Source organism: Montipora capricornis, chromosome 12 (genome assembly GCF_036669925.1).
Source record: "Montipora capricornis isolate CH-2021 chromosome 12, ASM3666992v2, whole genome shotgun sequence".
NCBI classification, from domain to species: Eukaryota; Metazoa; Cnidaria; class Anthozoa; order Scleractinia; family Acroporidae; genus Montipora; species Montipora capricornis.
In genome coordinates this window covers 3036169-3050934 of record NC_090894.1, presented here as the reverse complement: position 1 = coordinate 3050934, position 14766 = coordinate 3036169, and the positions used below count along the sequence as shown (strand labels likewise).

Genomic DNA, 14766 nt, shown 5'->3' with positions numbered 1-14766 from the left:
GAAAATCAGTTGTCATGTCCCTGAAAAAAAAAAAAAACACGGCAGTAGCAGTCACTCGTGACGGCTTCTCATTGGTTAAAATTGGCGGCCCTTTGTTTGTTTCATGTGCAAAGTGCATCTAAAAATAAATCCATTTGTGACTGTGCTGAGGCAAGACTGCAAAGTGATAGATCTACATTCTTATCTAATTCACTCTTGACATTGTATAGATTAAGTTATTCATCAGGAAAGATGTCAGTCTCTACATTGAAATTATCTCAATAGGTTAATGTAGGGTTTTTCTACTTTTACCACAGTCTGAGGGAAAAAAGTGCTGAGGGTTATGCGTCAGTGCAAGACTGCAGGACAGGGGCAGCAACATTCAGGACTCTTGATACAAGTACCTGAACTTAGTCTGCTACATAACTGACTCGGTAATAGAGCAGTTATTTAATGATTACTTGAACTAGTAATACCAGTAATATTACGAGACGGCCATAGAATCAACTATTTTTTTCTGTCTCCAAAGCAGTTTTTTTAAAGAAGGAAAATTTTTCATGTTCAAAAATTTGTTACCCATACTACTTAATTTAAGTTTCTTGTATTATGTGGCTGTTTTTGAAATTAAGGTTTCTAATTTCACACAGCTTGTTTCATTTACACTGTAATAAACTTATCTTATCTTATCTTAACTTTTTAGTACTACTAGTAATATTACGAGATGGCCATAGGATAAACTACTCTTGATGGCATTTAAGGAGTTACCATTGATAAATTTAATTTACATGATTGTATTTCCCATTTTTATTTCAAGCATTTAACATAAAGTACTTGTCTTGTAATGATTGACTGGATGCATGCCTTGCAAATAAATCATGTACATGAGGTCTAACAATCTTTCCACTCCACAGGTACAATACTATGTACATGTTAATAACTTAAATGCAATAAATTATCGGCCTCATTACAGTAGGATTCACATTAGTGCAGTCCCAGGTCCTACATCGCAAGGTTTTGAATTCCTGACATTAATTTTGGCTTCATCCCCCAGTTTTACTACAGTACCATCATGGACAAAATTCTTGGGACTTTAAATAAGGCTAAATATCATTAAGGTAAAGTTAACACCAAGCCAATGCAGCGGTTTCTCCTGAGATATTTGGGGCACTCCAGGGAGGTTTGCAGGGGCATTGCCATGTGCTTTGGTTCAGTCACCTTCTTGCTTACTGGCATGCTTTTTCCTCCCTCCCTCCCTCCCATGTTTTAGGGTAAGTACAAAATGTACATTTCCACACACTGGTGATGTGTTGATGGCACCACTCCCTTTTTTCTCTACAGAAGTCAAATACATGTATGTGGTACTTACAGTAACAGACCACATAAAATAAAAGATTCCCAGAGTTCCAAAGAAAAATGTGGCAAAGAGGACAGCAGGATGGACAAATGCCAGGTCATCACAGAGCTGATCAAACATCTAATGAAGAGAAATTAAAATCACTCTCAACAATTTGCATGCTAGCCCTTTGTCAGAGCAAATGAAGCACTGCCCTTTCCATATCTTTTAAGAACGAAGATTATAGTGTAGAGTTTTTTTCCTATTTATTATTCCAAAGATACTTTTTTCCTGTCTCCAAAGCAGTTTTTTTTTAAGAAGGAAAATTTTTCATGCTCAAAATTAATGTTTTTTACCCATACTAGTTAATTTACGTTTCTTGTATTATAGGGCTGTTTTCGAAATTAAGGTTTCTAATTCCACAGACTAACCCCAACTTTTGGCAAAGATTTTCCCTCAACTTACCATCCAAACACACAATTCCCCTCCCCCCCCACCCCCTCCACCCCAATTACCTACTTTGCTAGAGATTATTACATGTACATGTACTTCAGTTAGTGGAGAGGAACCCCTTCCTGTGAAGAGATTCTTGCTACAGCACTATAATCATGCCACAAAGGTTGCTAGCAGACTAGTCTACACAGTAGGACTTGACTTGAAAAAATGATTTGTTAGCCACTGGCTAAACTCTATAATAAGTACATGTAACTGGCCCATACTGTCTTAGTTTTACGGCAAAATGATTTCAGGGCTGTAGGACAAAGAAGCCAAATATTGTGTTTTGTTCTTTTGACACTTACTGCGGCAAGTCCAACATTGGCTAACACATCTCTTGTTCTGTGTCTCACCGTCGGCCAGTATGAGAGCAAAACGTCCAAGGATACAGCATGGAAATTCCGAAAAGCTTCCATGAACACAGCATAAGCAGAGAAACTAGTAGATTTCCTTTCAGTGGTGTTCTCTAGAGGGAGAGTTGCGTCAAAAATTATCTTGGGAGGTTTACTTACTTCTGCACCTGAAAAATCAAGTGAGGAATGTCAGACTACGTTTGCCAATGACTAAGATATGAAAAAACATCACAATATTTCCACGACTTTCAATGGCTATCCTGGACAACCACAAAGGAAAAAAAAAAGACACAGGGGGTGGCGGGGTGGTGGGGGGTGGTGGGGGGTGGTGGGGTTTTAAGTACTCATACTAACTTAAAGGCAAAGAATGAGTTACAGGTATTTCAATTTTACCCAAAAAGCCTACACTGTATTTAAAATTGAGGCCTGTTATTAAAGTCACAAAAGAGCTGCATGTACCCAGTTTACCCAAATTGAGGTTGTTTGATTGTAAATGTAAAGTGACGCAGCCCTGGCAATGCAACAGACGTTAATTAATATTATTTTATTAAATATCATTATTACTTGACGATGGTGTGTTGGATTTGAAATGGTGAACAACCAATCAGGAGTCAGGTAGCATTGAGTCAGACATACCCAATGACATATCAGACAAGACCAAAATATACTGTTTTACTGTACACTTTCATGTATGTAAAAGATTTAAATGTACTTGGAAGTTTCCTTTCCCACCACAAATAATCATTTTTCAGATTGGCAACTCTTGGCACGATCATGGTATAAACCAGATTTCATGCGTCAATCAGAATTCTAATGCTAGGGGATGCCATCATGCCATACTGTAAAAGCATAACACAAAATCTTAAAATAAACTAACAAAACAATAAAACTCATAAAATAGAGCCAAACCAAGATTACAGACTGATTACAGACCTTCAGAGCGGTCAGACTTGGGCATAGGAATCATTGGTGTTCCCGTGACTGTATTTGAGAAAGAACCAGTTGAAGAGGCAGATGGTCGTATCATATCTTCCGTGAGGAACACAATATCTGGAATTGCCTTGGCCGTGGAACTTGTCAAGGTTACTGGAGAGTTGGTTTTTGTAGGAACAATGTTCTTAGCAGGAGGAGTTGGAGTCCAACTGCTAACAATGCTGGTCTCAGAGGCTGGAAGCATGATGGAGGCTATAAAATGAGCAGGACATTGACTATGGTTGTGAAAAGATTATTTTGGAAGAAACAACATTAATTTTACATACAGGCAGCCAACTGGAGACAATGCAAGTGAATAATAAGTACTTATGTAAAGCAATTTGAGATATTGCACGTTAATTTTTTCCCTGTCATACAGTCACGTAATTTAATAATGAGAAAAAGCATTGATTTTCTATGCTTAGGGTACTGTGAGGGGAGGAGGGAGAAGTAAATCTGTTCAGTAAAACATTTTGTTTCAACTGGGTTTATAAGTACAGCTGTAATTAAAGTAATTATAGAACTGAGTGTCGTACAATTCAGGGAGTAATCAACTGAGTGCTTTCAAAATCAGCCGAGCATGAGAGCAAGACCGATTTGAAATTACAAGCATGATTACTGCTGAATTGTACGACACAAATTCCTATTATGAATTAATCATAACTATAACAAAATGCAAAACAAAATTCAAGGATGAAAAGTCTTTGAATACCCTTTTGTGTAAAAAAGTTAAAATTATAATTTTATTCAGTCTGTTTTGCAAACAGTAGGAAAACAGCAAGAAAGACCTCATTCAAGTGCCTGACGCTCAATTTGTTCAAATTGGATACCTGTAATTGGACACCCACGCAATTATGCGCCAATTAGGCAATAAATGAACATGCGCAGAATCAATAAAATTTAAACAAATTTGTAATAGTTACTATTAGGTAGTGTATTTTGGTCAAGAAGATATTGAAAAACAATAATTTCAAGCATACAGACATTGTATAATTTGGATGGGCAAACACTCAAAAACTGATTATTTTAATGAATATCAGAATGGTTAACTCATCTATCTTTTTGGAAAAAAAATTAATGAAATAACACTTAAACCAATAATAATATTATTATTATTGGCCTCAAAAGAGCAACACAGTTGAACCGATTCCTTCTTAAAATTTTTACATGTATTAAGTGTTCAAGAAACAAACCTTGCTCAACTTTGGCTGGAACTTCCTGCTCCTTAGAGGTTGTTTTTGGCCTTTCTTTCACAAGCTTTTGTGTTGCGTGCTCCCCTCCTCTGCGTACCTTTGGTCGTTCAGTGGGTTTGCTGATCTTGTACTCTTCAGCCAGTTTCTCAAATTTCTTTCGCTCCTCTGCGAGTTGCTCTAATTTTCTTTTCAGGGCGGCTTCCTGTTCATCCAGTTTTGCTCCCTTTGTCTTCCAATCTTCAGTCCCCTCTTGTTCAATTCTCTCGACTTCCTGCTTATGATTGGATCCTTGCTTCCTGTTGTGAAGCACCCTTTGTCCATTCTGTTGCTCCTGGTTTAACTTATCTGGTGGCTTCACAGTTGGTTTCACAGGCAACTTCTCAGCCTTTCTCATCCTTGTAACACCAGGATCTTTACCATTCTGTTTAACTCTCACCCCCTCTTTTTTCATCTTACCAAAAATCTTCTCCTCGTGTGCCACTACTACCTTTCTCCCTATTTTATCTTGTTGTCTCATAGGTGACTCTGCCTCACTGTGCTGTTTTGTTGTCTCCTTCCTTTCATCGTTGGTTCCCTCAATCTCCTCCAGTTGTTTTCTCAAGGTTTCCAACCTTCGCCGCCTGTCCTCTTCCTTTTCCTTCCTTTCTGTAGCCATTCTCACCTTTTCCTTCAGTAATTCTTCTTCTTCTTCTTCCTGCTTTCTCAACCTTTCTTGTTCCAAAGCTCTCAATTCTTCTTGCTCTTTCACTTCGTTTATCCCTCTATGAACTGGTTTTTCATCATCTGCTATTTTCATTTCATTTTTCTCTTCTACGTATTCATTATTATGACTGGCCTTTTTCTCTTCATCTTTGCTATCACTCATCTTCTCCTGATCTAATTCTACTTCTTTTCCAGCTTTGCTACCACTAGCTACCTTCTCCACATTAGCTACATCTTCCAATGTTACTTCCTTTGAAACCTGATGTGGTTCTAAATCTCCCCCTTTACCCAGTTGTTCCCTCTGATCTTGCTTTTGCATGGCATCATCAGCCTCTTTCTTGGCGTCAGAGCCAAGATCTGTTTTCTCTATTTCAGTTTCAGTAACTGTACTTTGTTCAAGGCTTTCCCCTTGATTGTCAATAACAGGCCTTTCTTCTTTGTTATCCCATTCCTTTTCCAATTTATCTGACCCTCTGGCCTCCTCCTCGTCATCCCTTTCCTCATCTGAGGTTGTCACACCCTTTCCATTTTGACCTGTGCCTTTCCACAAATCAAGATCCTCATTAACCTCTACAAGGTTTTTCTCCACTTCTACGGTTCTAAATTTATCTCCCCCTTCCTGTTTAGATGGTGCACGTTTGCTCTCCTCCTCAGTGACAGGATCTTTATCTAAATTCTCAGTGGAGTCATCCTCTTCCTTCATCAAGCCCTTTCTTTTCACCCGAAGGTGTTCCAAATCTTCATCTGATAACTCCGTCTTTGTCAGAGTTTCCATCTGACCAAATTCTTTTTCTTTTGAGTCTCTAAGCTCATTTTGATCATCTCTTTGATCATCATTTTTGATGTTAATATTAACTTCCTTTTTATTAAACACAGCTTCTGCCGAGTCTGAATCCTTCACAAAGGATACATGTGGTACAGGGGCAACCCCCGGCCAAATACTTTTCTCATTTGCACCTTTCCCATTGAAAGTTTTTGCAGTTTGAGAATCCTCGGTAACTGATTTCAAATAAGTAGAACCTGTGAATTCTGGAACAATTGATTCCAATAATTGTTCTTTTCCATCCTGCAGGACTATCCCATTCTCTTGATCTTCTTGTGGGATATTATCACTGCTGTCTGCAATTGCTTCCTCTTGATTCTTAAAAAATAATGATAATTGAAATTAAAACACATTTCCAAAAGATTGGGCATGCAAAATTAATATGCACGCCATTTAAGGTGCACCAAGACCAAATTCATTTGTCTATCTCCAAAGAGTAGAAGACTAGAAATCACACTACCCGTAGCCTCTCTGATTTCATTAGCAAAGAGTATTCATTTGACTGCACATTATCATAATCTTGGAGCACACAATATTGTGCTGCAATCTTACTTTCAATGAGCAGACTAATGCTTGGGTGAGCACAAAACCAGACTAACGTTAGTGGGTAGATTCAACTCTTGTTGATGAAGCAACATCCAAAAAGCAGCTTAAATGAGCAAAATTGCAACTACAATCTTCTTTCTTACGTTTGTGATGCAACAGTAACTGTTATTAGACTTGTTTTAAATGGCTATTGCCAACTGCAACTGTCCCTTGAAAAAGGGAAATGCACTAGCCAATATCACAAATTATACCATGATACTCTTTGTTTGTCGCTCCAAATATTGCGTAAGCATTGTTTCCAGTTTCTCTTGGGACCATTATAAGTCTCAAGAGAAAATAAAAACAATGCTTATGCAAAATTTTGGAGGGACTAACATTAGTACACTGTATTTCGGATATTGGCTAATAAGGTGATGGCACTTGTCACAAAATCATAGAAAAGAGGCCAATCAAAGCATAGGGCAAACCAAAGGCCACATTATTTTTCAAAAGGTCTACTTTTATTACAGCAGGCAGTAGGTGCTGCTCTAATCCAATTGCATGAACAACTTGTCCCCAGCAGGGATGTAGATACGAATTGTGACCTCACACGGGAAAACGTACACTAATGTTTTAACGTTTAACGGCCAAAAGCGTCAGTTAGCCGTTAGTAATCCATTAGTCAACGTTAGACCGTGTCACCAAACCGTTAGATGGTTTCACCAAACCGTTAGACGGTTGCACCAAACCATTAGTAGTATGGATAAAGCATTAGTGGTTACCTTGTAACCGTTAGAAAAATTTAGCATTCGTTAGTTCATTTAGCCGTTAGAAGGACCGTAACTGTTACAGTGCTTTTGGATCAGAGGATCGGAGGACTCAAATACCACTCGTAGTAACTTATTTGTGTCATGCCTCTTAATTGCGTATATTATTCTTACTTAACATCAGAAAGAAAACTAGCCAGCATTATCTTCATAAAAGACAAGTGTGAGAATAAACTGAATAAAAGACAAACACTTGCCGCAATTTCTTCCACCACCCTGGCCCCAGATTGTATTTTCTTACGAAGCAGTGAGATGATTACGAATGTGTTCTACGAACTGCTACCCTAAAAAGTTATATAAAATTATCTTGGAATAACTGACAAAAATAGATCAATCCTGGCAACAAAAGGAGGAGGACAAAGACAAAGCATGAAGTTACAAGTCGTGTAAACCCTTTAAATAGAAAGAGCAAGTTAATAAGTGCGATAGCGATCTCGCTGCGTGGCTATCGCCTGAATACAAAAATAAATTCGCAGTAATGAGTCCAGCAGAGCTTGAGTAAAGAAGTCGCTCGTAAAATCATTCGCTGTTTCAGTGCTACAATAATGTTTTCATTGCACCCACTGATTTTTTATTATGAAAAACCAATAAAAGGGATAGCACAGTTAGCACAGTATGCAAATAAAATGGTCTCAAGTCCCAGTCCTTTGGTCAAACGAAACATTTCCACAACAACATAACATTGAGAAATATGTTGGAAGTGCAGAGTTTACCTTTAATTCACAACGTGATGGCCGAGATTGAACACGAAGGAGAAGATTTTGAGGAAGTAGTGGAAAAAGTGAAGAAATTTCTGCGAGATAGCTGTGGTTGTACTCTTGGTCCAAAGAACGGTCCATGTTTCTTACAGTTTACCAAAGAAACAGTGCTGTTTAATTTAAACAACTGCCTTGAATTGTCGAGTGCTGATGAGCTTGATTTTGTGATTTTATCCTGTATCCAGGCATTCACCCGAGCCGAGTTCATTGGATGTAGAAGGAGTCCTGGTTGCTCATTTTATTACCAGTCGAAACCAATTTGCAAGGACATGTTTTTGTGCTTTTACGGCGTCAGCTACTCTCGATTTCGTCGACTTATAAGAGCATTACATGTACTAGAAACATGGTACAGTATCTCCCTACAGCAACACGACAACACAAGGCGACTCCCAATTGTAGCAACTGTAGTGAATAAATGTTTTTGGATTTTATGCATTCTAGTTATTTCGTCAAACCCTATGAAGGCCTTTAATTCTGCGTGGCTTACTTCGTGAAAACGAGCAGTGCGCTCAGAGGTATTCAACAGCTTTTGACGGCCATAACTACTTTCCGGTTACCATTAATTCCCATAGATCATCTCCTATGAAAACTAAGAAAAATATCTAATTCATTACGATTATCTAAAACAAAGTAAACGCCAGTGGCTTCCACGAAATCTGGAACTTGAATATTATCAAGCTGGTAATTTCCAGTTTGCTTTTTCCTTCAGGATCGGACGGTGTCATTATTCGTGCCTTGGCTGTCACCCTCTTCTTCGCCACTTTTAAAGCCATCTGAATCAAAATTGCTATCACTAGTATCCCCACTTCTTACAGGAAAACCATAAAAGCTCCCTTTATCCTCCGAATCCTAAACAAGGTAGTGATATTCCCATCGTTTGATGCATTACCTCATGCATCAGCCGTTGTTTTCGTGTAATTTGATGTGATCGTGTGATCGAAAGGACAAAAGGCCAGACCTCGTTTGTTGAGTCTCTTATCAGCTGTCAAAATAATTATGCTCACAAGACGACAAATGATTGGTCAATTATGCTCCCAAATCTCCATAACAAAAAAATACAGATTCACTAAGGGGGAGTGAGTGGAGGCCTAAGATCAAGCTGCCATGATTGTTTGTCGCCGGTTACGATAACTCAGGGGTCGTCACACGCGGCCAGTTACGGCCGGTTTGGATGTCGATGGGTTAAAAATTTGCAACACTTAATTATTTATCGTTCGCCCGTTAGGCTTATGCTTCAACTTTAGTTCAGTTTTTTCAGATAAATGGCTTCCTCCAACAGATAAAAGCTTTCAGGTATTCTATTCACTAACCGTCTAACACCTCTAGCCATTCACTAGCTGACCATTCTAACGCTTTAAGCTGCTTCCGAAGCGCTTCTTAGTCGAACTAACTTAACCGTTAAACGCTTGCAGCAATGCGTTAGCATGACTTTGCAAACTGTTAGCGGTGCCTGTAAAAGCGTTAGCATACCGTTAGGTACCGTTAGCTTCCATTACCTGTCCGTTAGTTAGCCGTCAGTTTTGTCCGTTTAACGTTAAAACGTTAATGTACGTTTTCCCGTGTGAGGTCACAATTTTTATAGGCGGGTATGATGGGCCAGAGGCCCATTTAATCGTGCCACGATTCACCTACGGGGGTCCGGGGGCATGCATCGACGGAAAATTAATTTTGAAAATCTAGACTCTTGGAAACATGTTTTCCTTGATTTTGGTGCAAATTTGATCCCATTTTGGGCATTTGCAACGTTTCCCAGTGAACACAGATAAGCAGATTTCCACAATAAAGCTTCAGTAAACTGAGTGTCAACATTTCTGATGTTGATGTTCATTAGTTCAACTTAATTTAGAGTAAAATATGGAATATAAGGAATTAAGTAAGCGACTTTGTCATGGAAGTGATGAAGCTTCTTTCGACAATCTCAGCTGGTTGTCTAGAACTTGTTGTGTTACATTAGGCCAGTTTAAAAAAAATTCTTATTCCATTGACCTCATTATAACTTTTCTTTCCCTTTTCCCACAACATATCAAATGAATTTTGGCCACTACTATTTTGCATGCATGAGGTGTAAATAGTGCCGCTGACACAAAAGAGCCTGCAAATAGAAATGCAACGTAAAAAGAAATCGAGTGTTTGTTTACGTTCATATCAGTTGCGGTTAAAGAGAAACTAAGGTGTGGGCAGATAAAAAAATTTACTGACATTTTTCTACAAACATTTAAGTTTTTTCCTTAGGCGGCCTGTACCTTTAAAAGCCGGAAAAAACACGCTCACAGCCGGGTAATTTTCCCAGCTCCCGGCTATTATCTACATCCCTGCTCCAGTAAATTATTTTTACTGCTTGTTTTAACGACCTCAAATGGATGGAAGGAAAATGAAGTCTGGAAAGCAGGGATTCAAACCCAGGGCACTGCGATGTGGTCTGCAAGTAATATCCACAACACTACTGTACGCAGGTACCCCTTGATAGGATCTACAATCAACAACCTGGGCATTGCCGCCTGGGAATGAAACTACACGTAAATAGATTTTACTCTGTCTAATGCCAGATGATTTTACTTGCCAGTGGGGCAGATCAAGAGTCAATGGGTTACCTTAACACTCAAGATGGGATGCACTCTGCCTCCTCTAACATTACGGAGCAAACAATAAGGAGCAAACAATCAATGTCATTAACATAATTATAATACACGTGGCTATTTTGTGAGTTGCGTAGTATTTCTCAGAGCCCCGCAGGGGCGAGGAAAAATATGAGCAACATGTCTGCGAAAATTATATGTTAAACCATCGAATGAGAGATTTACATGTATTATTCCACTGCAAAAATGTGTCATTTTGCTTCAATTTTTATTGGAAAGAGTGTTTTGAAAAAAGCATCATCTGTCCTTCAGGGCACGTGCGAACGATATAAACAGCACAAAAGCTAGCCAAATGTCCTAACTTGACTAGATAAACAATAATAGTGGAAAAATAAAGTAAGTTATTACTTTGTTAATGAGGGTAGCACCTAACAGTGTTACAACACTAACAACCTTGTGGCCCTCAAAATTCAGACCAGGCCACAACACCAGGAACTCCAGGACCTACCCTTTCCGAATATTGTGTGGGATCTTTAACATCCTACAGAGTTTATGAACAAGGGATGCAAGACGGGACCTACAGCTCATACATGTAGTTTTTCAATCCAAGAAAAGGTGCAAGACTATTAATTTTGCAGATGTAATTACAAAGGCAGGACTTTCTATTCAGTTATTTAAAGACCCTGATTGCTGGTCCAGTTGGAGGTGCATTTGTGACCTCCTCAACGGTAGTCCGATGCTCATCTAGGTACCAAGCCAACCAGTCAACGGTTAAAAATCATGATACTTACAACAATGTGAACAATACAAAAGTCATCAAAGTTGTAAAAAAAAACAGTGGCTCTACATGCTCAGCACGTGGGTTTAAGAATTTAGAAAACTGCTGCAATATGTGCCATCACCTTCCTAAAAATGATGCGAATGTGAAAAGGCCAAATTTGAGATCATGTGAAGTATGTGGGTGCATAATAAAATTAATTTTCTTAATGTTCTCTCATTTGAAACACCCAAGCTGTCCATAGTTATTTAATTCTTGAAATTCATAAAAACTTGGAATAATTATTATTGTAAAATGATTAGAAGAACCCAAAGATATAATTACATGTATCTTCCAACACTCTTGTAGCATTGAATCACATGATCGATCTTGCTTAAATTAAAACTCCTTTAATTATAAGACCTCCATGTAGCAAATTAATGTACGGTGCCTGCCTGCATTAAATTTTCTCCTACCTTGATGAGAGACTCGTCGCTGTTGTCATCTGCATAAAAGTCTTCTTCTTCATCATTATGATACAGAGGAGCTGTAAACTCAGAAAACATCTGAGACAAAAAGCCTGGCTTTCCCTGGCTTTTCACGGTATCAGCATTCTCTGCTGCTTGGGCCTGCACAAAAACAGTGAGTAAAATTTCATTCAAATTAAGCAACACCACATACTACAGAGCTCTTCAAAGAAGACCTGCAGGTGGCCAATGTGACACCTGTTCAGGTTCCAGAGCTTGTGGAGACATTGGCATTCGTCAATATTACTTTGGCACAAATGGAAATTATATTTACCATAATAATAATTAATATTATTGCAAATGTTGACATAAATATGATGATCATTCTTAATATTGCATTCCTAAACATGCAGTTGCTTTCGCCCATTCCTCTCATTTCTTTCCACTCTTAACCCTGATTGTCATAAATACCTCACTTGGTAAAGACAACTTGCATGTGTATTCCGACACCTTTTTTCACTTTACTTTCATGATCCTCAAATTTAGAGTGGCATCCCTCATTTGCTGCAAATCTAATTACATGTATGGGGAAAAACTAAAAGCTTTCTTCTTTTTGAACTTATAAACACTAGTCTTAATAAATTATTGTATTTCATCACTATCACATCTTCAGCTCTATTGTTTAGCCATGTCTAAGCTACAGAACTGTCATAACAAAATCTAGACTTGATTGTATTTTTTGCTAATTTTCTTCCTCTGAAGATCATGTTTAACCTGAGAAACATGTACAAAAGTAAAAATACATTAATAATTAAAGACATGGTCAGAAAAATAATAGACTTTCCCTTATAATATATGTAATATTAATAATAAATACTTATTTGCCTCAATGATTCGCTATTACGAGGCATGGGTCTACCCTTAAGGTGACATCACAAACTCAGGGTTCTCCTTATCAGGCGGTAACCGGTAAAATCTACCGCTTGTAAGAGCACTTGTTACCACTTGCAAACGCTCAGAAGTCGCTTATCCTTTGCAGAACATCCAACATTAACCAATTGCTTTACCCGTTTGAAAAGGTGCCATACCTGTTGCGCTGAAAACTAGGGAGAACCCTGCAAACTACACTGCATTACAGTTTTAATGAATTTTTGCACTGTAAAGAAAGTTAGTTAATGAATTCATCCAGTATCAAGAATAATCATACTTTTAAAAGTCATGTAATATCCACACCTTTTATTACAGCTATGAAATGAGTCAAATGATTTATAGCATTTCAAAGACCCTCCAAACACTTCGTGAACAATTTTTTCATGCTTTGATTAATCCTTAGAGTCCTGAGAGAAATACTTATAGATTTTACTCTGCCTAATGCCAGACTACATGTATTTTACTCAACAATGGGGGCCTTTTCAAAGACGAATACATTATCAACATTTAGGTCCACTCAAATACTATGAGCCCTTTAACCATCTCCCTCCAAAGAGTGATGCTTATAGATTTTAATCTGCAACACAATTTTACTTGTCAATGTGGGCCTCTTCAGTGATAAATGGATTAACAACATTTAGGTTCACTCAAAAACTATGTCCTCTTTAACCCTCTCCCTCCTTAGAGTGATACTTATAGATTTTACTAGTGTCTAATGCCTGACTATTTTACTTGTTAATTGGGGCCTCTTCAGGGATGAATGGGTTTTTTTTTTGTTTTTAGTTTTTGAGTGAGGCTCCAGCACTTGGCTAATTAAGTAGCTTGACTTCTGGCTGTTATACACAATTGTGGTTAGTTTTTGTTTGAACTGCTATTCTGTAGGTAACACAACCATGGTATTATCTTTTGTGGTAATTTATTTTTATAAATAAATGTGTGCATTCCCCAACAACTTAATCTCCTGATAGCTGTGAAAATCTCTGATTTTTCACAAAGGGTCATTTATTGGGAGTGGGTTATTTACTAAAAGCTTATGAACATAGTGTTCAGTTTTCAGGAACTAGGTCTAAAGCTCTTTATCGGCACTTTACCTGATCTTGACGATCTTCCCCGGATCGCACACCAGCTGTGGATTCTTTCCTCACATGCTGGTCTGCAATAACATCAACTTCTGCAAAAAGTAAATAAGTAAATCAAATTAATAAACAAACATTTCAACTCTGAGGTTTGTGATAATAAAGGCCCCTAAATTGACTGAGTAAAGTTAAAACTGCTTTCACAGCCCCTCATGTTAATGATGGCTATTGTTCCTCTAACTTGATAAAATTTAACTGTACCCCTTGTTCCCAAGCCCCCAAACCCACATCTTCACAACGATGCAGATGGCACCCCTTTGGAAAGGGTAATCTTAAAAAAACTACAGGTTAAAAATATTTCATCGTTTGTCTTAAAAGCATATTGTTAGAAAAGCAAATACAAAGTTTGAAAGACGACCAGTTAAATTAAGAAGCCGGCTAGAACGCACACGAACAAACCATAAGAACAATTGATCGCAGCAAAGCCGCGGTCCTAGGCCTTCCGCGGAAGAAGTCGATTTTTTTCAACAAATGTTTGCGCTCAGGTACAGTCCTCACAGCTGTTCTTCACTTATTCTTTAAGATCCTATTCTCAATGGAAAAAGGCAAATAAGTCGTTTTAAGAAACTTAACTAACAGTTCTAGCTCCTTTTTTCCATTCAAACATGTGTTTCGTGCGCGAATCATGAGCCGGTTACATGCAATGCTTTCTCCCAACAAAAAAAAATTATCTGAAGATTTAGCACGAGCAAAAACACACTAGAGTGCCTTACCTTCCTGAATTTGTCCTGAATTGGACGCTATCGGTCGAAAACCAATAATAAGCACGAAAATTACCAGTCTCACCAAAGCATCCGCCATTTTGGACGAAACATTTTACCAACCTGCGCGTGCTCCCGATTGTTACGCAGCTGACGTGTCGGTCTGACAATAATTTCTCTGGGGGAGGGGGCTGTCAATGCTTTCCAGTAAGACCCCAAAAAAGCGTTCAAATGTGAAA

The 14766-nt window shown here is 38.2% G+C and overlaps 1 protein-coding gene across 2 annotated transcripts in view; it reads right to left on the bottom strand.

Moving 5' to 3' along the window:
* Nucleotides 1–14670, bottom strand: part of LOC138026118 (transport and Golgi organization protein 1 homolog) — a 34138-nt gene extending 19468 nt beyond the window's left edge. For both annotated transcript variants that reach the window (XM_068873320.1, XM_068873321.1), the window contains exons 1-7: nt 14540–14670; nt 13782–13861; nt 11770–11922; nt 4326–6168; nt 3094–3345; nt 2113–2327; nt 1346–1453 (exon numbers count right to left, since the gene is read on the bottom strand). In XM_068873320.1, coding sequence (XP_068729421.1) covers nt 1346–1453; nt 2113–2327; nt 3094–3345; nt 4326–6168; nt 11770–11922; nt 13782–13861; nt 14540–14627 — 2739 coding nt within the window. In that variant the 5' untranslated portion in view covers nt 14628–14670. The remainder of the gene's footprint in view (nt 1–1345; nt 1454–2112; nt 2328–3093; nt 3346–4325; nt 6169–11769; nt 11923–13781; nt 13862–14539) is intronic.
* Between the last annotated feature and the right edge of the window lie 96 nt (nt 14671–14766).